This window comes from Carcharhinus amblyrhynchos, chromosome 12 (genome assembly GCF_965287045.1).
Source record: "Carcharhinus amblyrhynchos chromosome 12, sCarAmb.v2.hapA, whole genome shotgun sequence".
NCBI classification, from domain to species: domain Eukaryota; kingdom Metazoa; phylum Chordata; class Chondrichthyes; order Carcharhiniformes; family Carcharhinidae; genus Carcharhinus; species Carcharhinus amblyrhynchos.
Genome location: NC_137335.1, coordinates 74,072,701 through 74,100,641, shown reverse-complemented (window position 1 = coordinate 74,100,641; position 27,941 = coordinate 74,072,701). Strand labels below are relative to the sequence as shown.

Here is a 27,941-nt window from a genome sequence, read left to right as displayed (position 1 = left end):
CTGCCCCCGGGCGGAGTGAGGACCCGGACATGCCAACCGGGCAGAAGCCGCGGAGAGGCGGCCGGTTGAGGAGAGGGGGAGGTTCGGCGCTGGCTGTGGCCCGGGGAAGGGGCAGAGGCCAGGCTGCGTGAGGCCGTTCAGAGCAGGCCTCTGCTGAAGAGGGAGCAGCCCGGGGGGAGGGTGGTGCTCCGCTGCCGGGTCGGGAGGCACCCGGCCTATAAAGTGAGTGCGGTGGTGAGGGAGGGGGAGTGAGGAGAAGGCCGCTCACTGCCCGAGGGAGAGGGAGGCCAGGCCCGGCCAGGTCGTCCGGCAGCCGCATCCAAACCTGGGCCGCGCCATGGAGAACGACATCCTGGACTCGCTGGAGGACCTGGGGTAGGTGTTGGCCCACGCTCATCCTTCTGGAGAGTTCCCCGGCTGGATTGGACCCCGCACACAGACTGTGGATTAACCCGGCGGGGTGGTGGTGCTGCTCTCTCTGTCTGTCTCTCTCGCTCGCTCCCCCCAGCACAGAGTGACCCATGTGCTGGTTATAAATAACCTGCTGACCTAGGCCTGCACCCACAGGCCTCCCTTTCCCTCTCCACATGTTCCCCTGTCAAAGGGCATTTTCCCCTCCCCTCTCCTCCTTCAGCAACCCTCCACTCCATTTTATTTCACCTTTTGCACTGTCTGTAACTCCTCGTTTGCCAACCCCACTCACTGGGCAACATTCCAGAGGGCTGGGCACTGCCAGGTAACTGACCCTATTACAGAAGGTCACACTCGCCGTAACCCAAGTCAGTATGAAGAGATTATACCCCCACATAGTCATAGAGGCTTATAGTGTGGAAACAGGCCCTTCAGCCCAACTTGTCACTGCTGCCCCTTTTTTTAACCCCTAAGCTAGTCTGCATTTGGCCCATGTCTCACTATATCCATCTTACCCATGTAACTATCTAAATACGTTTTAAAAGACAATTAAAGACCCAATGCACCCCGGACATTCTCTCTTCCACCTTCCTTCAGGAAAAAGATACAAAAGTCTAAGGTCACATGCCAATGACTGGAGAATAGCTCCTTCCCTGCTGCTGTCAGACTTTGAATGGACTTAGCTCGCATTAAGTTGATCTTTTGTTACACCCTAGCTGTGATTGTAACACTACATTCTGCACTCTGTTATTTCCTTCTCTATAAATGGTATGTTTTGTCTGTATAGTGTGCAAGAAACAATGCTTTTCATTGTATGTTAATACATGTGACAATAAATCAAATCAAATTCTACCCTCCTCTAATACTATCTCTGATAGCTTGTTCCAGACACTCACCACCCTCTGAAAAAATTGCCTCTCTGGACCCTTTTGTGTATCTCCCCTCTCACTTTAAACCTTTCCCTCTGGTTTTAGACTCCCCTATCTTTGGGTAAAAATATTGTCTATCTAGCTAATCTATGCCCCTTGTTATCTTAAAGACCTCTATAAGATCATCCAAAGCCTCCTACACTCCAGAGAAAAAAATTCCCAGTCTAACCAGTCTGTCCTTATAACTCAAACCATCACGTTCTGGTAGCATCCTAGTAAATCTTTTCTGCACTCTTTCCAGTTTAATAATATCCTTTCTATAGTAGTGACCAGAACTGTACGCAGTACCCCAAGTGTGGGCTTACCAATGTCTTGTACAACTTCAACAAGATGTCCAAATTCCTCATTTTCCTGAATAACACAAATGGAACACTGATGGGTCATTCAAACTCAACAAGTCTCTATTCTCACCTCACAGATGCTGTCAGAGCTGCTGAGATTTTCCAGCATTTTCTGTTTTTGTTTCAGATTCCAGCATCCACAGTATTCTGCTTTTATCATACTATATTCTGCACCCTCTCCTTCTCCCCTATGTACTCTGAGCAGTATGTTTTGTCAGTATTGCATGCAAGAACAATACTTTTCACTTTATCCCAATACATGTGACAATACGTCAAATCAAAATGTCCAAAAGCAGATTACAGCGCCAGCCTTCATCTAATATTGCATGCAAACACCTGTGGGATAGTAAATATTGTTCAGAAAGAGCAGAGAATTTATATAAGCCAATCATCTGGCGCATGGGGCCAACTTGGCAGATATCTTTTTGAAATGGTTTTCTAAATAGGGGCATGAAGCAGAGAGGTAATGCCAAGTCTCTCCAAATCATTGGTTAAACATTGTTAGATGATTGTGACAAATTTTGGTGCCCTCCTTTAAGAACGACATCAAGATCCTGGAAAACGTCCAGAGAAATGTACTAGTACAATATCAAGGGTGTAAGGATTTGGGTGTAAAGAGAGAGTGGATAAATTAGGTTACAGTAGAGAAGATTAAAATGGGGAAATTTTAATGAGGTAAATGGGGGGGGGGGGGAACAATCTACAGTAATTCAAGGCAAACATTTAAGATCAAAAGGACAAAGGAAGGCAGTAAGAGAGTACTTTTTGTGCAGTAGGTGGTTCAGACATGGAGTGTCCAGCAGAAGTGGGGGCTTTTATCAGGAGTGTGGAGTCCACTTTGCAAGAAGGAAAATATCACATTGTCAGTCTACAGCATTCTGGCTTAAATTAACCATTTGAAATTTACTTGCCAGTAGTTTAACTATGCACATTGAGATACTGGGGATATAATATTTTGACGTGCTGTTGGGCTCTGAATTTTTGGAAGTCCATTCCAGCACATTTTGAATCATGCCTTTGCTGAAACATGACAAGAATGCTTGACATGCCACCTCGGTAAAGAACCAGGTTGTCAAAAAGGGAAATTGACTGATTGGGAAAATTCATATCTCTCTTCTCAGTAGTTTTGCAAACTAGATTAGTTTAATGAACTTGCACCACTTGAATGAGCAAGATGTGAATCATCTAAGGGAGTTCCTTGGAACCAAGGATGACTTGCTTCCACTCCTGTTTGGTTCTGAGATGGGTGATAAGCCTGATGTGCGAAGTACAGATTGCAGCAGGTGGGGCAGATGGTGCTTCGAGGGACCAGTAGATGAGCTGTTGGGAGGTCTGTGCACTCTCTACACCTTGACTTTATCTTCCGTGTTTCTGACAAAGTCTCTGTGTTTGAGACTTTCCCAAAGGAACTTGATCACAAGCTGGTAACTCCCAAAAGTTGTGAAGATGTTTTTGACCTCCAGGGATGCTTTGAGGCCATCACTTGAGCAGTTTCTATTGTTTTTCTAAGTAGTCTGCCGCAGCTGAGTTCCCTGTAGAGCTGTTGCTTTGGGAGTCTGGTGTCAGGCATATGAACTACATGCCCTGTCCAGCAGAGCTGGTTTTGAGTGATTAGCACTCAATGATGGGTATGTTTCCTTGGAGGAGAGGGCAGTGCTGTTGGATGGCCTTTCATGTCATATATTTGGAGGATCTTGTGATGGCATTGGTACCTTCTCCAATGCTTTGTAGGGTTGTCCAAGTCTCTGGAGCATATAGGAATACGGGGAGGTGTGACTCGGGGTCTCTTCATTTCAACAAGTTTCACATTGATAACTGGCCACAAGAAGAAGCCATTCAGAATGTCCACCCTCAGTCTGCAGGTTCACTCTTAATATTTCAACGGTGTCAGAATGTCACAGACTTATCTCCCCTGAAACAAATTGTTATTTCTCGAATCTTGCATGCATCTTGTCAATTTAGTCAACTCAAGAGTGTGCTGCTGAGATAACTGAACATATCCACTACCGACAGGTTCTGGTCAGGGTTAAAACCTTGGGCTCGAGATGGGGCTTTCCTGAATGTTCTGGTACATTATTTCCATTTTCTTCATGCTAATTGCAAAGCTGAATTTGTCACATGCATTTGCGAATAATAAGTCCTTGTTACACTGCATGTCCAGTTCTAACCCAGCAGCCCAGCACACAGGCACTAACAAATACTTTACAAAGCATCTCCTTGGAAATCTTGGTCAGGGTTTAGATCATCTGCACAATGTCTGATTTCAGTGTTAGATTTGCCATCATGGAAGGCATCAGAGAGCATGGCAGCGAAAAACATGCTGAAGAGGGAAGCAAGGGAAGTAAATCTACAGAGCATAGTCCTGCCTACTCTGCTGTACACAATGGACTGTGTTTTAGTTTCATGTCAAGAAGCTTAGCCGTTTTCACATCAGTTGTCTTCGGAAGCTTCTGAAGATCAGGTGGCAGGACAAAATACCAGAGGTGCTCAAATATCTGAACCATATTGTTTAGCGAGAAGTTCCCCCAGGAGTACAGCGGCAAACTCCTTTTATAGCATGTCCGAGGCAGAGGGGAAACGCAAGGAGAGAAAATCGAGCTAGAAAGCATTTGTGCTATCCTGCCCTATTTGCACCAGCTGGCTGCGTAACCTCTGGAACCCTACCAAACAGCCCAGATGATGAACATGGTCATCTCACCCTTAAAGGGCGAGCAGTATTTCTGGATAATGTTGTCTATTGTTACTCCTGTCGGAGTCAAAAGAACTGTTATGAAAGCAACCACCAGTCTTTAATATGCCATTTAAAAAAAAAACAAGATTATCTCCTATTTGAGACATGATTCTGTCAGAATGCAGTCAATTAATAAATTCTCAACTTTAATTGACAGTTAGAGTTGAAACATTTTGAGCTAATTATTTCTGTTGGCAAGTGTAACATGAAATTTCAATTCAAAAACCAGAAGTTTTGGTACCTTATGGAACTTGAGACTGCTTTTGTATATGGAAATGAAGATCCAACAGTGGGATTCATAGACTTTCTGCAATGTTCACAGAATCTCATTTATTTTGCAGATACAAGGGTCCTCTACTCGACGATGGTGCTCTAGAGTTGGCAGTGGGTGATGGGGCAGCTTCTCCAGAATATACTAAACTATGTGCCTGGCTTGTAACGGAACTGAAGGCTTTCTACAAACTGGTGGAAAATGTCAATGCAACAACTAGTAAGTATGTTTAATGTCCAGTTGCATTACCCAAGTTGATAAAGATTTGAATCCAAGTGTAATTTCAATCATCACAATTGCAATATTTATTCTGGTATTTTGAGCTGTTGGTTTGAAGTACTATCTATTCAGTTCAAGTTTCCAAATCAGAGCAGTCTTAAAGTATTAGTAAGTATTTTGAGTTTAAAACCTTGTATGTAATAAGTGAATTTGCATTATTGAGGATGATGATATAGATAAGGGGGAGATGTTGGCATAGTGATGTCACTAGACTAATTTTAACACAGCACAGTGGTTAGCACTGTTGCCTCACACTGTCACGGGTTCAATTCCAGCCTCGGATGACTGCGTGGGTTTCCTCCCACAGTCCAGAGATGTACGGGTTGGGTGGATTGGCCATGCTAAAATTGCCCGTTAGTGTCCTGGGATGTGATGGTTAGAGGGATTAGCGGGTAAATTTGTAGGGATATGGGGATAGGGCCTGGATGGGATTGTGGTCAGTGCAGACGCAATGGGCTGAAGAGCCAGTTTCTGCACTGTAGGGTTCTACGGTTCAATGGGCTGAAAGGCCTCTTTCTACCCTATATATAGGGATTCTAAGAATGTAGCAGTCGAGAAACCCAGGCCAGTGCCCTGGAGACATCTGTTAAATCCCATCATTGTAGCTGATGAAATTTGCATTCAATTAATAAATTTAGAATTATAAATCTCATTTCCATAATAGTGATTTTGAGATTGTAATTGATTGTCATAAACATCCAACTGATTTACTTGTGCTTTTTAGGGAAGGATATCTTTGTCCTTAATTGGTCTGGCCTACATGTGACTCCAGGCTCATAGCAATTTGGTTGACTCTTGGGCTGAACAAGCCACTCAGTTCAAGAACAATTAGGTCGACAACAAATGCTGGCTTTGCCAGCAATGTCTGCATCCCACAAAAGAAAAATAATAGAAGATGCCAGAAAAACAACGTGGAGTTGAATCTATGCTGTCCCATAATCGGAGACATTGCATCCATAAAGCTTTGACTTACTGTAAAACTGTTAGTCATGCTTGTATCCTCTGACGGCTTAGTTGGATAAAATATTTTCTATTCATATGCAAGTATATCTCAGTAATCTCTAATGTCTGAACGTAAGATTTTAGATCCTGTGATACTTCCTTAATTTTGTTTAAACTTGCTTTATATAGGCCCCACAGAAGCTGAAGAGTTTCAGCTGGAGATGAGCGGTTTGCTGGCTGAGATGGATTGCCCCTATTCTGTTCTAACCACTGGAGATGTCACTAAACGCCTTCTCAACAAAAATAATTGCCTTTTGCTGCTCAGTAAGTTGCAGGAGAATTTGAATCATTTCCTGATTAATGATTAGACTTGAAACTTAATCACAGTTGTAATGCCCAATGGTATTCAGCGTTAGAGATGCCTTCTGTCTCAAAACCTGTGTGCGCGCAGGTACATAGGTATGCCAGTGTAGTGGTTATCCACTGGCAACTCAGACCTTACAACTTCAGGTGCCTGCCATCACAAGTCAGGAAGTTGACTTGATTAAATCTTTGGTGGCTGGCCCTGAATTAAACAGCAATGCAACTCTAGAAAAACCTGGCATAGATTCAGTGAGCCAAAAGGCTACCTTTTATGCCATAACTCTGACTGTGTGGAAGCTGCAGATTGCCATATGCGCTCAGTTGGATCCCTAATGCCCTTCAGGGAAGGGAACTTGCCTTTAGTCATCATGTGACTCCAGTTCGCACTAGTTGACTTTTAATGATTACCATATTCAGAAGAAATTATGGAATAAGTGCCTGGAGCTGTATGCAGAAGCTTGAATATATTAAAATCCACTGCAAAAACTTGTACGCTTATTGCTTTGTGCACGTTATGTTTGTAAAAGAAACACTGATACAGATGCTTAGATCAAATAGGGTGTGAGTTGTATATTCTTGCTTTGGATTTTACAGTAGGTGCCTTACTGATGGCTAATGATCAGCCAATTTGGATAGAATGGCAGCCTTTATTTTCAGATAGTCACCATTCCTGTCCAATTCCAATTTTTAAATATTGTCTCAGTATTTTGCTATCTTCTTTGTCATATCGATAGAAGACAATTACTGAAGAATGAAAAGCGTCTGTTTTGCCTCTTAGATCAGATTGTCTAGGTGTAAACCAAAGAAATTATATCTTTCCAGCATTGGGAGGGTGGGTTAGTCTAATTTATCTATTCCAGTTGATTACAAGACTGACCTCTACTGCAGACTGGCTAATTGTTGCTCAGGCATGGTTTCTCTGCTACTGAGATTCAATTTTCTGATGCTTAATGCAAATATTTTTTCTCCTGGATATACCTGAGGATTCATGATGACTCTTGTATGGCACTCCACATCTGCCTTCATTCCAAATGAGGACCATGGCTGCAAATGACTGCTGACATTATTTAATTTAAACCAGTCAAGTAAACCAATCATTGACGAGCATTTGTGGATTTTAAAAAAACAAGCAAGCAATGACAGATCCACTCTCTCTAAATACACACATGGCACAGTGATTAACAATGCTGCCTCACACACGAGGGACCCAGGTTCAATTCTGGTTTTGGGTAATTGTCTGTGTGGAGTTTGCACGTTCTCCCGTGTCTGTGGGTTTCCTCTGGGTACTTTGATTTCCTCTCACAGTCCAAGGATGTGCAGGGTAGGTTAATTGGCCATGATTAATTAACCCTAGTATCGGAGATTAGTAGGCTAAATGTGAGGGGTTACAGGAATGGGTGGGATTGTGGTTGGTGCAGACTCAATGATCCAAATGGCCTCATTCTACACTATAGTGATTCTGTGATTTCCCCTACTCTCCAGACAGCACAGTAATGTACTGGGCTGCATTTCCAGAAGTCTGAGAACCTCCAGTACCTTCTTAGGATAAGTCTAGATACAAATCACAGCTTTTTATCTAGCATCTTTAATGTGGTATCATGTCCCAAGCTGCTTCACAGGAGCATTATCAAGCAAAATTTGACAATGCACCAACTGAGGAGATATTAGGGCAGTTGCCCAAAAGGCTCGATCAAAGAGGTGTCATTTCTCCCATTTTTTTGTTTCCAGGTTTTAAGATCCTAATTTAAATTCTCAAATGGTGGAATTTTAACTCATTTTTAGAATACTAGCTGGGTAACATAGCCAGTACCTTACCATACCTCCAGTAACATAATAAGTTTGTTGTAAAAGATATCAGTTTACAATAATTGTGATTTCTTCGCTAGAAGTTGTGACTCAGCGGAAATACAAGTGTAGATTTTGTGTTTACACTCTTCTGGGGACAGAATTTTGATCTTTGTCCATTTCTAGTCTGCAGATGGAAAATCTAGCTCTATCGCTGCTGGCACTTGAGGTCATGAAAGAGCTTTGCTGATGTGGAGATTAGTGACCTCAGTGCAGCATGCATCACTGTTTACCTTCCTTGTCACCACTCCAGAGTAAGGCTGGTTGATAAGCAAAATGCATTTAATCTGGGATGGATAACTCGATTACAGCTGAGTCTCTGGAGTTTCCCTTTTCATATTGGGAATGTACTGTATGATCATACTGTTTCAGTTCTGATATAAAAATAGAATCTCCAGAGCCTGTGTTTCCTGAGGCGCTTTATGGCTACTGGTTACAAATCTAGCTTTGATGGTGGCAGTTTGAAGTAATGAATTGAAAATTGTGCAAAAGCATCAGATTTAATGTGTATCAGTTTTTTTTGCAAAGCCATGTTGATGCCAAAGTTCTAAGTCAGCCAGATGGCAGCTCTTGAATAATAGAAAATGGTTGGACATATAGTTGAAAAACCCTGTCTTTATCTTTTTGAAATGAGAAATTATTCAGATTCTTCAAACCTTCTCCTGAGGTGGCTTAATGCTGTTCCCACATGATTCACTTGGCTGTCTGGTGGGGTACAACACTGAGGTATTCCAATCATTGGGTTTGGTCCCTTGTTTGATCCTGGCATCTGTGTTCCAGAGATGGAGAAAAGGCATGTCAGCAGCCAGGTGTGCACCTTTCTTTTCAATGTCAAGCAGCCTGTTGACGGTTGCTTTATAGGTTCATGTATGAAAGGAGACCACTTGATACCCATAGAACTATACCAGTGCTTTGGGCAAGAAAACAAATTGGGTGGAGGGATGGACAAACAATTTTGTCATTTACATATCTCTTGTCATTCATATATCTCTTGTGCTTACATTCTCTGATTTTTTTTTTGTTCCTGTAGCTTACCTGATTTCTGAGCTTGAATCTTCACGGATGCTTGGCGTGAATAGCCCACCAAAGAAGCAAACTGACAAAACCAGCCAGTCCTTCGTGGAGCTGAAATCCATATGCATTACCCTGGGTATGTCCAAGCCCCCAGATAACATCACCATGTTCCAGTTCTTCAGTGGGATTGAGAAAAAGGTACACGCGCACACAACAAAATTATCCTAATGTGCAGCATTTAAAACTTGAATCACTCAGTCAAACTGGTCTGATATGAATAATTACTTTTAAAAAAATCCATTGCGAGTTTCCGCTTCAGGAACTACATAAATTTTAAAAAGAAGCCAAAGAGTACACATCAGTTGTGTAGAAGTTTCTTTTGATTGTGTCTTTTGACTTGGAAACTGAACAACTGTTTGAAGTTTTAACTACTGCTGTCAATTCCAACAAGAGTTGCATCTTAATTGAAGTTTCTATCTTCCACGTGTAAGGGGGCAATTTCATTACTACATTTTATAGTGAATCAGGATTGAGGGACATCCACAATTGCATCTCAGAATGGTTTGTTTATTTCAGAAGAGGCAAGTGCAAAGAGGCATTTACTTGAGCATTTCAAATGATCTTAAAAACCACAGAGATCAAGCTACCTATTGAAATTGGAAAACTGCATTTCCAGCATCCAATAGATTGGCAGTGTTTAGCCCTATTGTACCTTATTCTCAGGTGTCCGCCACACAAGTAAGTATTTAACTTCTCCGTCGTAGTGCTCATTTGTGTGTGGAAGACTTTCCAGTCAACAAATGAGAATAAATTAAAACTTGAATTTTCAGGTACAAAAGGCGTTGATTAAACTTCGCTTTAGGCTAGAAATACTGAAGTGCTGAGCATTTGTGTGAATGTGTCCCAACAGAAAAGATTTGTTGCATTGTCGGCTGCTATTTAATTGAAGTTAGTACCTGGTTAGCCCATGGTGAGCCCTGGAACTTTAAGTGGATATGACGCACAAAGTACCAATGTGGAAACATCAACCTCCATCCTCCCATCTCTCGAACTGCAGAATTCAAGTCCCGTTAATGGAACCTTTCACTCTGATTTAATCCCCAGTCCAGCCATCTTCAGCTGCTTTATCAGTAGCCTTTCTTGGAGCTCATTACTGATGATTTGACTTCGAGCTCTATTCTGATGAAGCAACCAATGCCGTTCTGCAGCAGGACCCAGATAGTACTGTTCTGATTGGATTGCTACCTAATCTCACAATGCCTCTCCACAGTTTACGCGGCAAAGGTCAGCAGTACGATGGAATACTGACCACGGGCAAAGAGGGGTGAACTCTTGGCATCAACACCCATCAGGGCAGAGAAATTTGCTTGATTTGTGCCCTGCCCTTGCCATTTCACTCGACATTCAACCTCTCTCTACTGGAATACAGAATATTCTTTATACAACGTGCACTATGGCACGTCATCAAACTTCTTTCAGCAGCACTTCCCAGCTTTATGATGTCTACCAGCAAAGAGAGCATGAGTAGCTGTAGTATGGAAAACATTATCATCTTCAAGTCCTATGCCATCCTGGCTTTGGCATGTATTGATCTTTTATCATTGCCGGCTCACTATCTTGGAATTCCCCACTTAATGCCATTGTGGAAGAACCATAAACAGTGTGACTGTAACCTGCCATCACCACCTTGGAACATCTGCAATTTGGTAATAAGTGCAGCCTTGCCAGTATGTTCTTCCAGGTTATGCACTCACATTGTGATGGCTACTGTTGCATGCAAGATTTGTATTCCAGAGTGAGCTAAAAACCCTGCTTCCACTCGAGGAAGAGCATTTGAATTGAACAATGGGGTTTCAGCAGTAGCTGGAGGAATTTGGAACCAGATTTCCATAAAGGATAGTTCCTGAAAGAGTTGAAAAGACTAAACAATAAACAACAAAAATTCTGATGTTATGAAGCAACCCAGCATCTGAGAGCACCTTTTGAAGAAATATATTTTGTATTGATTGTCATTAAGATCTCTCTTCCCCTGTTTGAGTAGATTGGCCTTACTAGGAGGCTTGAAGGCCAGTTGCATTCATATAAGCACTTTATAATTGTTACTTAGAAAAGTCGCAGTTACAATTATTTTGAAATATATTTACTGTCCACACGTTCCACCGTTGATAGTGTGTTGAATTTTTGAATAGTTGAGTTGAAGGAGAAATATTGGGTAGGAAACTGAAGGAACTACTTGCTCCACCTCTATTAGAGTAATGGATTCTTATTGACACCAATCTCAATGGACAGAAACAGGACCTACTTTATGGCTCTAATAGAGTTGTGAACCAGGTACAGGAAATTCAAGGACTTGAGGGACAGCACACTCCATGTGTAGAGGGAAGGCTAGGAGATCTACCTTCATAGTTTGTTCACTTGGGTAAAAATGTTTCATTCTGCACAGTCTGAATTTTCACATAGTCATGTAAAAATATGTTGACCTTTGTGGTCTTTCTGCAGTACAACCAGCCAAATAAATCCTCATTCAAAAACCTGCAACTGTAGCCTCTTGCTTCAGATGCTCAAAGGGTGGTGAATCTCTGGAATTCTCTGCCCGTTGAAGTGGTGGAGGCTGCCTCGCTAAATATTTTTAAGAAGCGGGTTGATGGGTTCTTGATAAGAGAGGGGATTAAGGGTTATGGGGAGAGGGCGGGAAAGTGGAACTGAGCCACGACAGATCAGCCATGATCTTATTGAATGGCGGGGCAGGCTCGAAGGGCTAGATGGCCTACTCCTGCTCCTATTTCTTATGTTCTTATGCTGAGAACAAGGTATTTCTGGAATGATGGCCAGGAGTATTTGGATGAGTTTAAACCTTTAAAAGTGAATACAACCGAATAAAACTCTTTGCACAAACCACTTTGGAAGAATTTAACATGCGGACATTTGGGAGCGTACCCTGCACTGTTATTGCAAAATTAAAACAGCTGCTACACATTGAATAACGAGGCCTTGTCAGTGTTAATCATTTGGAAACAACTGATTTTACATACTCCTCGTTTCTGTAGCCAAAAAGAAAGGGAGAACTGGATTCTCGGGTGCCTAAATTGTGGTTTAACTTCAGCCATCATCAGCCGCCTTCCCGAACCTTTGAGTAAATTTAATTATGCTATTACAAAATCTAAAAATACCTCCAACAAGAGAGCACCATCTCCCTATCATATTATCATCTAGTTCCCCACAATCAACATCCATGGGATTGCTAGGGACCAGAAATTCAACTGGGCCTCCCATATTAATGCTGTTGCTACTAAAACAGGTAAAAGGCTGGAAATCCTGTCGTAAATGCGTCACCTGTCTCCTCTGACCTCTCCATTTCCTACAGGGCTGGAGTATGGTGTGGGAGTGTTCTCCATTTGCTTAAGTGGTTGCAGTAAAAGTCAAAGAAGTTTAACCACATCCAAGGCAAAGCAGCCCACTTGATTAACACCACTTAACCTTGCAGTATCCCTTGCTTCACATCTGGCACACCATGGCTAAACTGTGTCCTATTATAGGATGCACTGCAGCATCTCCCCTGGCTTCTAGTGCCCAATCCATAATCTCTGCCACAGAGAAGGGAAAAGGCAGCAGGTGCACAGGAGCATTACCTCCCAAGTCTGTTCATAAGAACATAAGAAATAGGAGCAGGAGTAGGCCATCTAGCCCCTCGAGCCTGCCCCGCCATTCAACAAGATCATGGCTGGTCTGTCGCTGCTCAGTTCCACTTTCCCGCCCTCTCCCCATAACCCTTAATCCCCTCTCTTATCAAAAACCCATCAACCCGCGTCTTAAAAATATTTAGCGAGGCAGCCTCCACCACTTCAACGGGCAGAGAATTCCAGAGATTCACCACCCTTTGAGTGAAGAAGTTCCTCCTCAACTCTGTTCTAAACCGCCCCCCTTTTATCTTGAGGCTGTGCCCCCTAGTATCCTGACTTTGGCATACGGTGCCATTCATTCAGCGTTGTGGGGTCAAAATTCTGGAGTTCTCCTGGGAGCACTGTTGCCTATGGTCTGCAATAGCTGAAGAAGCCCATCCCTCCCTTCTCGAGGACAGCTAGGCTGCTGTTCATGGCACCATTGAGACTGTAAACTAGTCTGGGATATCAAAAATGTATGTGGGCATACCACTAATGTTAGAAATTTGAGGCAAGCAACAGATATGTGACAAATAAATGTACTCGAGAGCCTAACACAAATGTTTGACAAAGTGGTGTTTTACAAGATTTGGGCATTACGATAGAAGCGTGCAAAGCCACAGAACACTCATCCACTATTTGCTGATCACAATATGTTGAGGAGGGATAGTCGAGAGTGTGGCACGTTAAGTATGAAAAGAATAAATGTTAAATTTGTAGGAAGTAATGAACATGTGTAAGAACACAGCGCACAACTATATTCGTTCTCTGTGTAATCTTGTATCATGTGATCATATAATGTTACATGGTATTTGAATAAAAGACATTTCACCAGATGTCCAGACCAATTGCAACAATGATGGAACAAACATTCGAAATAATACAGTAGAAATAATTTGAAGATTAGTTAAATAATAATGATGGCCAGCCATTAGATTGGCTTCTCCCCAATGTGTGTTAATACCCAGTTAAAGGTTAAATTGGTTCCGTTATTAATACAAAGATTTTTCCTGTGAAACCTTCCACTTGATTCCTTTGGTGGAACCTGAAACATTCTGGGATGATCAGCGGCTTTGAAGAGTCGTGCTCTTTTTAAGGATCTTTATCAAATCATTTGTAATTTTTGGCCCTGGCTTTGTTGGACGGACCAAGTCTCCAAAACAAGGCTATCCAAAGAAGATGGTTGACTGAGCGTGCTTTGACTTTTAAGGTCAGCAGTAGAAATTGCAGTGTTGATGGACCTGGCTTTACAATTGATGCAGGAATGAAGACCCACAAGTTGGGAACTGCTCATAAGAAGTCAAAAGAGCAATAAAAATATCACGGATGTGCCAAATTCAGCCATTCACCAAGTGAGTGTTGGAGCCATGATAGTCAATGCAAATATTGTAGCAAAATAGGTCAAGTTGCAGAAGCTTGTTGGGTGAGACCAGCTTTCCTTGAGAAGAATATTCTGAAGAAGAATCTGGGTACCTTCAAGAAAAAAAACATGTTGCATTCTACAAAAAGAATTTACAACATGCAAGAATTATGACTGTCTCGCAATATGATGAAGAGCTTCAACTGAACATTTTATGCATACAAGGTAGACCATATAGATTCCGGGTGATTCTGAAGTTAAGTGGACAATCTATTAGGATGGAGTTTAAAGTTTACTTATTAGTTACAAGTAAGGCCTACATTAACACTGCAATATAGTTGCTGTGAAATTTCTCTAGTCACCATACTGTAGCTCCTGTTCAGGTAAATGCACCTACCTAGCACATTTTTCAGACTGAGAGGAAACTGGAGCACCTGGAGGAAACCCTCACAGACTCGCAGAATGTGCAAACTCCACACAGACAGTGACCCAATCTGGGAATCGAACCCGGTCCCTGGTGCTATGAGGCAGCAATGCTAACCACTGTGCCGCCCATACTGGTTAATACTGCTGTATCTTTAATTCCTGAGACTACATTGCAACAGAAGCTTAAGCATTTTCCTTTAAGCCAGCTGATGTGATTTTAAGGACATGCATGGAAGAGATTGTGCCATTAAAAGGGTTACATTATGGTCAACATAGAGTTGAGTAGATAAAAGCAGAGTTGCCTCTGGTAATTTTCCAGCTTTATTTGGAAGATGATGATTGGAGAATTTAATGCTTAATAGGAATGCTATTAAAGGATTGGCTGATGTCAAAACAGACCTGCAGCATCTTCTGGATCAATAGAAGAGTATTTGAAGAGACAGTTGACTCAATGAAGGGATTCAAGTGGAACTCAAGATAAAGCCCAATAGTCAACTAAAAGTCTCATGCCATATGAAATTCAATCCAGGGTTGGAGAAGAATTAGTATGACTTGTTAACACGAGCGTGTTAGAGCCGTTTGCAATGAGCGATAAGTCTGCCCCCGTCGTCACAAAACCAGGTGGTTCACTTCTTGGTGATTTTTGAAACAACCATGCACTAAATGTTGGGTGCTGACCAATATCCTCTTCCTTTAATGGAAGATTTGTTCGCTGAGTTATCAGCTGGGCAGAAATTCAGCAAGATTGATCATGCACAAGCATATTTACAGACAAATGTAACTGTTGAATCACAATCATTGTTACTCAGAGGTCTTTTTTTTGTAAAAGATTGCCTTTTGGAATAACGCCTGCAACCAGCTGTATTCCAAAGATCAGTGGATCATGTTTTACGAGGTCTTTCTGATGTACAATGTTATCCAGATATTCCAATTACAGGGTTGCCTTAAATGTTAAGTAGAATTTTTGGCATGCAAAGATTTCAACATTACATGATCATTTTACATTATTGATCATTGGCCCAAAAATATTAAATATAAAGGCATACCATCATTAGCTGCTAGTCGATTGCAAAGACTGTCACTGATCTTACCTGCACACTCATACGATATTTTATATCATCAATCATAGCATCATGCTGATGCAATATCACACTTGCTCCAACCTTACCTATTGAGCAGTTACCACCAACCAGTTTTGTTAATATTCTTTATTTTTCTCTAGGAGATCATTTGCTTGAGACAGTTTCTCAAGTTCAGAGGCATGCCAGAAATTATCCCATGATGGGGAAGGTAGTGGATAGGGTATTGAAATGGGTGATTGCTGGAATGTATTGTCTGCATCCTGATTTGAAATCATGTATCAAGAAAGCTTGAGTTGACCCTCCAAAGTGGATGTGGGGAATTCAAATGATTATTCCTCCTAGTCTGCATGGAAGTGTTCTTGGACAACTATATGAAGGACATCCTGGTGGTTGTCTGGATGAAGGAATTAGCACATAGTTATTTTTGGTGGCCAGGTATGGATGTCCAGGTTAAAGAAAAGGTGAGATAGTGTCAGTCTTGTGTATGAATAAGAAATACGCCACCGTAGTCTCCTTCAAACCCTTGAGCAGGCATAAAATGCCATGGCAACAATTATATGTAGATTTTGCTGGTCCTTTTGATAGTTACATATTCTTAATCATAATTGAGGCACAGAAGTTGTGATATCTGCTACAACTAAAACCATTGAAAATCAAGATTTGGTAAACTGAAATTGGTGATATTGGTTCACAGTTCATTTTGATTATCTCAATGTAAATGGTATTCTGCATATGAAATCCACACTTTATCACCCATCAACCAATGAATTAGTTGAAAGATTCTACGATCCTTGAAATATTTGTTAAAGGCTTCAAAAGATCAGGGTTTGTTATCACATCATGTGACCAGCTTTTTGGCATCTTCTAGAAACACTACTCATGCAACTACCCAAAGTTCACTTGCGTTGCTAAATGAGAAGTGAGGGTAAACCAAGGCTCATTCAACAAGGGGATTGAGTATTAGACCATAATTATGCCACAAGTGAGAAATGGGTACCAGCCATAGTTGTAGCAAAAACAGGCCCAGTTTCTTATGATTTAAATCAAAGATGAGCTAGTTTGACAACGCCATGCTGACCAATTATTGTCATCTTGAAATGATTTTTCCAAACCATCTCCAGAAGCACCAACTCCTTTAGTCTCTAATGTTGTGAATACTACGGAAGACTTTGAATCTGAGTTGCCTGATTATTGTGTCTTAGCTACTCTACTGCATGAGCGATGTCAAATTAGATCCAAGTAACAAAATGTCTACTGAAGTTCCAAATCATACCTCTAGAGTCAAAGGCAGCCAGATTCCAGGCTGTCCCATACAACCAAAGAGAAAGAGACACCGTCCTGATTGACTGTATATGTTAATTAATGATGCATAGTAATGTATCTAGAGTATTATTGATCCTATGTACAACGACATAGTAATTTGCTTTCATGACAAGAGAAGTAAAAGGGGAGGGATCTTATTATAAATTTAAATAGTTGCTTTAAGAGCTAATGATGGTGATGTCATTATACTTTATCATACTCTGTATAGACAAGATCTATAATAAAGCTATTTGTTTGAATCTACATGTGCAAACCACCTCTTTTAACATAATGTTTTATTATTATTATTATTATTATTATTATTATTATTATTATTATTATTATTATTTGAACCCTTCATCTCAGTGAACAGAGTGCCCAATTGTCTTTTCCCTCCACCTTTTGATTTTGTTTATATATATTTTTCTTCCTTAGCTTAAAGAATCCCTGTCCAAAGTGCCCCGAAATCACGTCGGAAAACCTCTGATGAAGAAAGCACTTGGGCCACTTCATTGGGTGAGTAATGAAATCATTAACTATTTGTGAGGTACACATGGAAATGAATTGTGACCATTTTCAATGATCCTTTTGTTCTTAAGCAGTTTTACATAGATATTATTTAACCACTATGGTGGGCAATACCATTATTTCGACTTCCAAAGAAACTAGTAGACCACTTTCTGATGCTGAATTCTGTTTTCGGCCGTCTTACTTGAAAATACTTTCAAATCATAATGTGGCATCCTTATCAACTGATTAAGAAAGCTACGTGGAATACACCTCTGTAAATCAGAACATTGAAGACAAAAGCAGGGATGTTTTGCTAAATCTTTACAAATTTCTGGTTAGGCCTCAGCAATAGCAATGTGTACAACTTCAGGCACCTGACTTCAGTAAGGATGTCAAGATTCGGCAGAGGTACAGAAGAGGTTTGCTAAGATGACACAAGGGCTAAGGAACTTCTGTCAGGTTGAGAATTTGGATAAGTTGGAATATATCTTCTTGGAAAACCAAGTGGGGAACTAGTAAAACAATTTATAGTTTTTTTAATAGAGCAAGTAGGAAGAATCATTTTTTTGCAAGTGGGCAGTGAGGAGAAGTTATAGATTTAAAACGGTCTCGGGGGATTGATGGGAAGAGATTTTGTTATTGAGATCTGGAGCACTCTATCCAAAGTAGTGGTGTAATCAGAGGCCAGAGGAACTTCCTAAGGGAATTGAACGTGTACCTCAATAAGACTAATTTGTCAGTTTATGGATAAGAAACTGGAGTGTGGGGATAAATTGAATGGCTCTTTTCAAAGAGCAGGCACGAGGATAGTAGATCAAATAGGCTCTTTCTGTGCTGTAAGGTTGTATGATTCATTGACTGCTTTTCTGAACTGAATATTGATGGTCTCTTTTTAAAATTGGTAAGTGCACAGAAAGAATATCTTTTGGTGAAGAGTATTACCACCTCGCCCGCCACGGGAATCAGAGCGGGCAAGGGGTGCTCTGTGGAAAGGTCTGTTGACAACAAGTGGAATTTTTATGGTTTCAGGATGAGCACCGCCATAAAATCCCATCCGATTTAATCCAAATCCAGCCCTGAAGAGGCAACAAAATAATTAGACAGTTGAACACTGCAACTAGACATTCCAACTGGGAGCCATGTTACATAATGGATTAGCATGTCCTTCTGTCTTCTTGCAACTTAGATTCAAATCCTAGCCACACTGCTTTCCTGCTAGTTGCAGGAATCCGGTGTATTGTGGGTTTGGGCAAACTGAACTCGATCACTATCGGGTATGGGTCAGCAGCATGTCCTATAATTGGTTCTATGAACTGATTCTAAAACTTGGCACTGCAGCCAGTTATCGCTGCGTCATAATACTTGAGGCCTAAAATGGGCACGTGTTTGATTTTTCCCTAATATGGTGTACGTATTTTAAAACCAAATATGGCATTGGGAGTTCTTGTCCTTTTACATGAGAATTATAGTAAGAAGTTTCTCAATACCAGGTTAAAATCCAACAGGTTTATTTGGAATTACGAGTTTTCAGAGCGCTGTTCCATCATTAGGTGAGTGATAGGCACTCACCTGATGAAGAAGCAGCACTCTGCAAGCTCCTGATCCCAAATAAACCACCTTATTGGACTTCTTATTGTGCCCACACCGGTCCAATGCTGGCATCTCCACATCATGAGAATAATAATAGTTCAGTCCACTGACCATTTTGAACTGTGATCTAACTTGTTGTGGGAAGGTAGCAGGTTTTGATTTGATTTATTATTGTCACATGTAGTAACATAGTGAAAAGTATTGTTTCTTGTGTGCTATACAGACAAAACGGACCATTCATGGAGAAGGAAGTGAGAGAGTACAGAATGTAATGTTACAGTCACAGCTAGGGTGTAGAGAAAGATCAACTTAATGCAAGTAGGTCCATTCAAAAGTCTGATAGCAGCAGGAAAGAAGCTAGTCTTGAGTTGGTCGGTATGTGTCCTCAGACTTTTGTATCTTATTCCCGACAGAAGAAGGTGGAAGAGAGAATGATCAGGGTGCGTCAGGTCCTTAATTATGCTGGCTGCTTTGCCAAGGCAACGGTGATGGCTGGCTTCTTGTTCATAGCTGTCCCATGCTGATATGTCTATCCACTTGCTGGTTAATTGCAAATTTATTTGGTGATGGAGGCTGAAGGGAAAAGTTGTCACATTAGCTACAGAAGGACAATCTGGTGCAGAATAATTTAACACTCAATACCCATCAGTTTTTTGAAAGAAATATTAAACCCCACCCTTTCAGGTGTACAAACGAGTGTCATTAAACCTCTGGTGGCGTAGGCAGAATACACCTTTGACCAACCAATCTATTTCACTATCATCTGGTGCGTAATCATAAAATCCTACAGAGTAGAAGGAGGCCATTCGGTCCCTCGAGTCTGCACCAACCACAATCCCAGCCAGTCGTCTTGTCACTAAGGGACAATTTAACACAGCCATTCCACCCAATCCGCACGTCTTTGGACTGTGGGAAGAAACTGGAGCACGCGGAGAAAACCCATGCAGACACAGGGAGAACGTGCAAACTCTACACAGACAGTGACCCAAGCCAGAAATCAAACCCGGGTTCCTGAAGCTGTGAGGCAGCAGTACTAACCACCATGCCGCCCCTGCTTGTCTTTTTATCATGTACTTTTGGTGCTGGAACGATGATGAGGAGTCTTTATGTACAAAACTGTCAATTTTATTTGACTGAGTGAAGCCAGTTGGATTTCCAAAATTATTTGCAAAGCAAGTGTTTCAGTGGCTCCAAATCTTTCTCTTTATAGCTGTTGTGGTATTTTGAAGGAAACAATCTGCCTTCTGTTTATTTACAGGAAAAATTAGAAGCCATCAATCAAGTCCTGGTTAACGAATATGAAATTCGACGCAAGATGTTACTGAAGCGAATGGATGTAACCATTCAGTCGTTTGGCTGGTCTGACCGAGCTAAGGTATTGGATTTACAGAATAATCCTGTTTCCCTTTTTATTCTAAATTAAGTGACTCTTGCTAAGAAAATAACTTCTCAAGAAGATTGTAATTTCACAAGAAAACCACCCTTCTCCAAATTACAATGTATAAGGTGAGAAACTTCACTGCAGGAGAGCAATCTGTTCATCTAGCACTATGGGGAACTTTTACACAATTTTGACTGATCCTGGACACTATCGATTGCTTTAATTCTTAAAAGAAGAAACTTGTTCAATTGTTTATTGTCATAATATAGTGCACAAATACAACAAAAAGCAAGCTTGCAGCTCCCAAGATCCAAAAAAAAGGCCAATGCAAGTTGTCATTATAAAATAGTACTGATCGTCATTAAGTGTATACATGCACACTGCACGATGCCCATTGGCTGGGGATATGTTAAAGGACCGAGTTCAGCTGGATAACGGCTTTAGGGAAGAAGCTGCTCCTGAACCTGGTCATACGGGCTCGAGTTCATCTGTAGCACCTTCCAGGGGGGCAAACAGCCTGTGGCTGGGATTTCTAGTAATACAGAGAGCTCCGCAGACGGCGTTTTTGATAAATGTCCTTGATGGCTGGTAACTGGGTGCTGATAATGTTTTGGGCAGTTTTGACTACTTGCTGCAGAGCTTTCCAGTCAGAAATGGAGTCACTGCCGTATCACACTTTAATGCAGTTTGACAAGATGCTCTCTATTGTGCACCGGTAGAGAGAAGATGGGGGGAAAGATTGGTATTTGTTAGAAGTGTAATAGTGGTAAATAAGAAATTTTGCATGGACTGTCCACGCATGTAAAGAGCAGGAAAATCAATATTTGAGAATGCAAATATTTGAGAATCAAGGAGGAAATAGCGAGGCATCTTGAGGGGAATTGCTTGATAGAGCAGACGCAGCACGGTTTCGTTAAGGGGAAGTCATGTCTGACAAATTTATTGGAGTTCTATGAGGATGTGTCTAGGGCGGTGGATGGAGGAGAGCTGGTGGATGTGGTCTTTCTTGATTTTCAGAAGGCGTTTGACAAGGTACCTCACAAGAGGTTATTGCAGAAGGTAAGGGGGCATGGAGTTGGGGGTAGGGTGTTAGCGTGGATAGAGGATTGGTTATCAAATAGGAGGCAGAGAGTGGGGGTTAATGGGTGCTATTCGGATTGGCGGTTGGTGACTAGTGGATTGCCCCAGGGGTCGGTGCTGGGGCCTCAGCTATTTACCATTTATATAGATGATCTGGAGGAGGGAACCGAGTGTATGGTGTTGAAATTTGCTGATGACACCAAGATTGGTGGAACGGCAAATTGTGCGGAGGGTGTGGAGAGTCTGCAGAAGGATCTAGATAGGCTGGGTGAATGGGCCAGGAAATGGCAAATGGAATTTAATGTTGGCAAGTGCGAGGTGGTCCACTTTGGTAGGAAGGACTATTACTTACGTGGTGAAAAACTGCAGCAGGCAACGGTGCAGAGAGACCTCAGGGTCCTTGTGCATGAGTCGCAAAACCCAGCCTGCAGGTGCAGCAGGTGGTCAGGAAGGCTAATGGGATGCTGGCCTTCATAGCGAGGGGGATGGAATATAAAAGTAGGGAGGTCTTGCTGCGGCTGTATAGGGCATTGGTGAGGCCGCAGCTGGAGTACTGTGTGCAGTTTTGGGCGCCGTACATACGCAAGGATATTTTGGCCTTGGAGAGAGTGCAGAGGAGGTTTACTAGGCTGATACCGGAGTTGAGGGGGTTGAGCTATGAGGAGAGGCTGAATAAACTAGGCTTGTACTCGTTAGAGTTTAGAAGAGTGAGGGGAGATCTCATTGAGACATATAAGATGATGAATGGGATGGATAGGATAGAGGTGGAGAGGTTCTTCCCGCTCAGAAAGGACAGTAGGACTAGGGGGCACAGCCTCAAGATAAAGTGGGGGGTGGTTTAGAACGGAGTTGAGGAGGAACTTCTTCACTCAAAGGGTGGTGAATCTCTGGAATTCTCTGCCCATTGAGGTGGTGGAGGCTGCCTCGCTAAATATTTTTAAGACGCGGGTTGATGGGTTTTTGATAAGCGAGGGGATTAAGGGTTATGGGGAGAGGGCGGGAATGTGGAACTGAGACACGACAGATCAGCCATGATCTTATTGAATGGCGGGGCAGGCTCAAAGGGCTAGATGGCCTATTCCTGCTCCTATTTCTTATGTTCTTATGTTCAAATGTTCCTACTTCTGGCATACGTTGATGAAATTGAATTGGTAAATTAGAAATGTCACCTTCTGATGGAGGTAGCTGGCGTTAGTATCTCCAGATTGCAAGTAACCTGCTAACAGGAACAGACTCTCAGTAGCTCAAACTCACCCCACTTAACTATATGACAACTGGAAAGGAAAATGTCACCTTACTACTTTGAGTTAATTCTGCCTTTAAGCCTGAAAGGGGAAAGAATATTCAGCAGCAGTAATGTTGACATCTTGAAAGCATTACGACTGCTAGCTTTGCGAGTCATTTGATTTATTTTTTAAAACAACTTGATTACATTTCCATCCATTACACTAATGCAATTGCAGCAGCATTTTTTCTAATAATGGCCTTTCTTAAATTTGACTTGTTCTCTTAAACTGGCATTGCTTTGAAAAACCCAACCCTTGTATCTTTTCATGGTCCAATTTTTTTCACTCTAACTGCTCAAAGAATGTCACTGTAATTTCCCCCTCTTCCTCCCTATCATGAAGAGATTGTTATCTTAATGCATGGTGTGATTGATGCAGGAACTAATTATAGATTGTGACTTGTGTGCATAGGCCTGATAGTTACCCGTTTGTGGTGCAGCATATTGAAGATACATTGTGCTAAGAAATGACATTGCCAGTTGAATATTTAAGGAATTGATTTCTAAGTATGTATATTTCCAAATTGTGATCCAGCCATTTTTGCATTTTGATACTGATTTGGTTTCCATATGTTGCATTTTGTACAGAGCCAAACTGAAAAATTGGCCAAAGTTTACCAGCCCAAACGTGCAGCTCTGAATTCAAGAAGCACCATTTGTGTTGCACACCTGCTAGCTGCTCGGGAGGACCTGTCCAAGATAATGCGAACCAGCAGCGGATCGATCCGGGAGAAGACTGCATGTGCTGTTAATAAGGTAAGATAAAGTTCGAATTTGTCACTAGTGGCAAAACTGGAATCTTGCTTAATATCATGAATACCAAATGCGCCCCATAACAAAGGTGAGTCATGTCCCCAGTGGAACTGAAATGTTAATTGTGTTGCTGCCTCCTAACCATGGATGCAGTTATCAATCTGAGCTCCAGATTCAATTGTTTAACTTTCAGGTAGGTAAATAGCGCAGTATTTAGTGTTCGAGCGTCTCCCTGAGTTTGTATTTATTTAACAACTCACGGAAATGTCCCTGAGCACTTCCCGATGTGAATTACTGTGCAGACACTTACTCAGGCAAGTGTGGCAACCCCCTGATACCCCCCACAAGCAGTAGTTGAGATAAATAGCCTGGTCTATCTGATCTGCTTTGTTTTTCTAATCCTTTCAATTTAAGGGAGGAATGTTGGCCCAGACTTTAGGAGAATTCCTTTCTCTTTTAAATAATATTTTGTGCTTTTCAAAATTCACCCTATGTGACTATGATTTTACAATGTCTAACAATGTTCTTGCAGTGAATAAATACAATCGGTAACTGTATCAGAAGAGCAAAAAGTAACAACTTGTGTGCAAATTGTTTTTCTCTAAAATGATATTAGAGCATAATAAAACATTACCTGCGGCTTTCTCTCTTGTTCGCATTCCTTAATTGAAATATTATACCTCCTATTTATTTCTTAATGTAATACAAGTTAAATGAAAGCTGGCATAGATTTGTTTAAAGGCAAATCATGTTGGACTAACTTGAGTCCTTTGTAAAGGGGACAATTAATGAGGCAATGAAACTAATGTGTATATGGAGTTTCAAAAATCATTCAATAAAGTAACTTGTAACAGCACAATTGAAGCCTGTAGGATTAATAGGGCAGTGGCTGCTTGGATATATAATGTGGGCCATAGGACACAGTGCAATGGTGTGCCTCAGTGGTCAGTGTTGGAAATAGGAATAGGAAATAGGAGCAGGAGTAGGCCATCTAGCCCTTCGAGCCTGTCCCGCCATTCAATATGATCATGGCTGATCTGTCGCGGCTCAGTTCCACCTTCCCGCCCTCTCCCCATAACCCTTAATCCCCTCTCTTATCAAAAACCCATCAACCCGCGTCTTAAAAATATTTAGCGAGGCAGCCTCCACCACTTCAACGGGCAGAGAATTCCAGAGATTCACCACCCTTTGAGTGAAGAAGTTCCTCCTCAACTCCGTTCTAAACCGCCCCCCCCTTTATCTTGAGGCTGTGCCCCCTAGTCCTAGTGTCTTTTTTGAGCGGGAAGAGTCTCTCCACCTCTATCCTATCCATCCCATTCATCATCTTATATGTCTCAATGAGATCTCCCCTCATTCTTCTAAACTCTAACGAGTACAAGCCTAGTTTATTCAGCCTCTCCTCATAGCTCAACCCCCTCAACTCCGGTATCAGCCTAGTAAACCTCCTCTGCACTCCCTCCAAGGCCAAAATATCTTTGCGCAGGTGCGGCGCCCAAAACTGCACACAGTACTCCAGCTGCGGCCTCACCAATGCCCTATACAGCTGCAGCAAGACCTCCCTACTTTCGTTGCTCTCTTTGATATATGTTAATGACTTGAACTTCAAAGTCTGCAGAGGATGCAAAACCCACAGTGGTTACACTGCTGCCTCACAGCACCAGGAACCCAGGTTCGATTCCCAGCTTGGGTCACTATCTGTGTGGAGTCTGCATGTTCTCTCTATGTCTGTGTGGATTTCCTCCGGGTGTTCCAGTTTCTTCACACAGTTTGAAAGGCGTGCTGGTTAGATGCATTGGCCATGTTAAACTCGGTGTAACCCGAACAGGCGCCAGAGTGTGGCAGCTAGAGAATTTTCACAGTAACTTCATTGCAGTGTTAATGTAAGCCTACTTGTGACAATAATAAATAAACTTTTTTAAAAAACAGAACTCTAGTAAACAATGAATAGAATAGTAAGAGATATCAGCAGGGCATAGGCAGATTGAAATGGATAAATATGTGGAGATGAAATTTAATGCAGAGAATGTACATTGATTCATTGAAGACAAATTAAAAGTAATATTTATAAGTCAATGGTACAGTTTTTAAAAGGAATGTAGGAAAATGCTTGGGCATGCATGTATGTCAGTCTATGAAAGTGGTAGATTAGCTGTGACAGCAAATGCATTGCCTGAAAGAATGGTATTAGCAGCATGAATAACAGCTTTCAAAACGCAATTAGATAAATAATTGCAAGGGAGAAATTTGCAGGGGAATGGGACAAATATGACAACTAACTGGCTTAGGCACTTGGGCCAAATAGCAGTATTGTGGTATTACATTGTTCTGAGTTATCTTGTCTATTTGAATATCAATTGTGTGTGCTGGAAAAATGAGCTGTTTATATTAAGCACTTTACATTAAAGCATCCGAAATTGTGATTGACCAGGACTAATATCATTCAGAAACTTGTCAAATCTCCAATAACCTCTGTTCCTTGGTTTGATCCTTTTGCAGGTACTTATGGGAAGAGTGCCAGATAGAGGTGGCCGGCCAAATGAGATCGAGGCTCCTCCACCAGAGATGCCACCTTGGCAGAAGAGACCAGACAATGTCCAGTCCAGCGGTGGACGAGGAAGAGGCGGATATGATCAAGGCTCTTACGGAGGTGGCGGAAGAGGCGGATATGACCAAGTCTCTTACGGAGGTGGTGGAAGGGGTGGATATGACCAAGGCTCTTACGGAGGTGGCGGAAGAGGCGGATATGACCAAGGCTCTTATGGAGGTGGAGGAAGAGGTGGATATGACCAAGGTGGGCGAGGTGGGGGCCGTGGTGGATATGATAGGACAGAACAAGGAGGACGTGGAGGAGGCAGAGGAAAAGTTCAAAGCGGATGGTCAGATGGAAGTGGCGGTCATCAGGATTCTAGCTATCAAGGGGGGCATGGTGGTTATCATGGTGGTGGTTACCATGGTGGTGGCTACCAAAGTAGTGCTGGCAGTTATCAAGGAGGTAGCTACCATGGAGGTGGTGGCAGCTATCAAGGGGGTGGCTATCAAGGAGGTGGTTACCAAGGACATCAGGACAACAGATTTCAGGATGGCGGCCATGATCAGGGTGGAGGACGAGGTGCAGGTCGAGGAGGTCGTGGTCGTGGGGGTCGTGGAGGGCGTGGGGGACAGGGTGGTGGATGGGTCAACAGAGGTGGACTAAACTACAACCAGGGAGGACAGTTTGAGCAATATTTCCAGCAAGGTGGCCAGCAGTATGGTGCCTCTGGTTTCTATCAAGGTAGGCAGTATTCCAGCTAATAGTTTAATAGTCTTGAATATTGGCTTCTTCCTACAAGAGTCACCGACTCAGCCATATAATAGTTACCAACTATTGAATGCCACTAAAATCCAATACCTTGTATTGAATCAGCAGTGTTGCAGATTGTTTGCAAAACAATGGGAAGCGGGAGTGAAGGCTTGTAATCCTCTCTTTACCTCCTATCCCCACTCTTCACAAAATGGGTTTTAAGCTTAAAACTACTTGAAGCGCAGCAAAAAAAAGTCAAGAGTTCTGCTTTTCTGCATGTGTTACTGCCACTGGTGGGATTTTAAAAAAAACACTTTAGTTCGTTGAAAGTGCACTACAGACCTAGCATTTAAGCCCAAAGTGAGCCTGGAGACCCCTTTCAGTTACCCGGCGCTTTCAACAAAAACATTTGCAGAGCTAATGTTTCTCTTCTGTTCAGACATTAAGCCGCATGGTAACTTCCTGCTGGCTCATAATTGCACATGACTGTAAACTTCGCAAGCAGCGTGACTGATCGTGTGTGAGATGAGCGATATCTGTCTGCTGTTCCATTGTTGGGAATTGTTGGGTTTTTTTTGTTATCTTGGGTGATGAGAGGAATTCTTTGATTATCGAAAGAGGATTTCAACACCATTTATTTAAAAGAAAGTGTGTGTGTGTGTGTGTGTGTATGTATGTGTACGTAAGCCAGACACTGAATTGAGAATTTGTGGTTGGGGTGGCACCCATGGTTTTTTGCGTATTTCTAACTTATAATGTTTCTGAGAAGTTTACTGTATGTCATCCCTCCTGCAAATGTGTGTAATTTGAAAGCTGCAAAGGATATTCAGCACAGAAAGGGCTAATGTGTAGGCTCAGCCTTAAATTACGATGCGCAATGCCTATAATTGTACAGACAAGCGAGAACATTGGCCAAGAATGGCTGGCTGTTTGTAAAACACTCAATTGTTTTCGTTCCCATTGAAGTAATGGCGTGAACCAGATCATACATGGCACACACTTCGTCATTTGGAAACTGAGGCAGTGGCTGAATATTAACCCCTGGTCAAAGAGCTGGAAATAAAAATGAATGTGAAACAAGTTACCCTACATACACATTCTTGTGTT

At 42.0% G+C, this 27,941-nt stretch overlaps 1 protein-coding gene across 1 annotated transcript; it reads left to right on the top strand.

Annotated features, from left to right (window-relative positions):
• The first annotated feature begins 17 nt into the window (after nucleotides 1-17).
• fam98a (family with sequence similarity 98 member A) lies at nucleotides 18-27,918 on the top strand. Its single transcript, XM_080200733.1, has 8 exons — nucleotides 18-375; nucleotides 4,754-4,902; nucleotides 6,094-6,228; nucleotides 9,143-9,324; nucleotides 17,391-17,471; nucleotides 20,314-20,430; nucleotides 23,390-23,557; nucleotides 26,051-27,918. The coding sequence occupies exons 1-8, from the start codon at nucleotides 338-340 to the stop codon at nucleotides 26,843-26,845; spliced, it is 1,665 nt and encodes a 554-aa protein (XP_080056859.1). The 5' UTR covers nucleotides 18-337; the 3' UTR covers nucleotides 26,846-27,918.
• The last annotated feature ends 23 nt before the right edge of the window (nucleotides 27,919-27,941 follow it).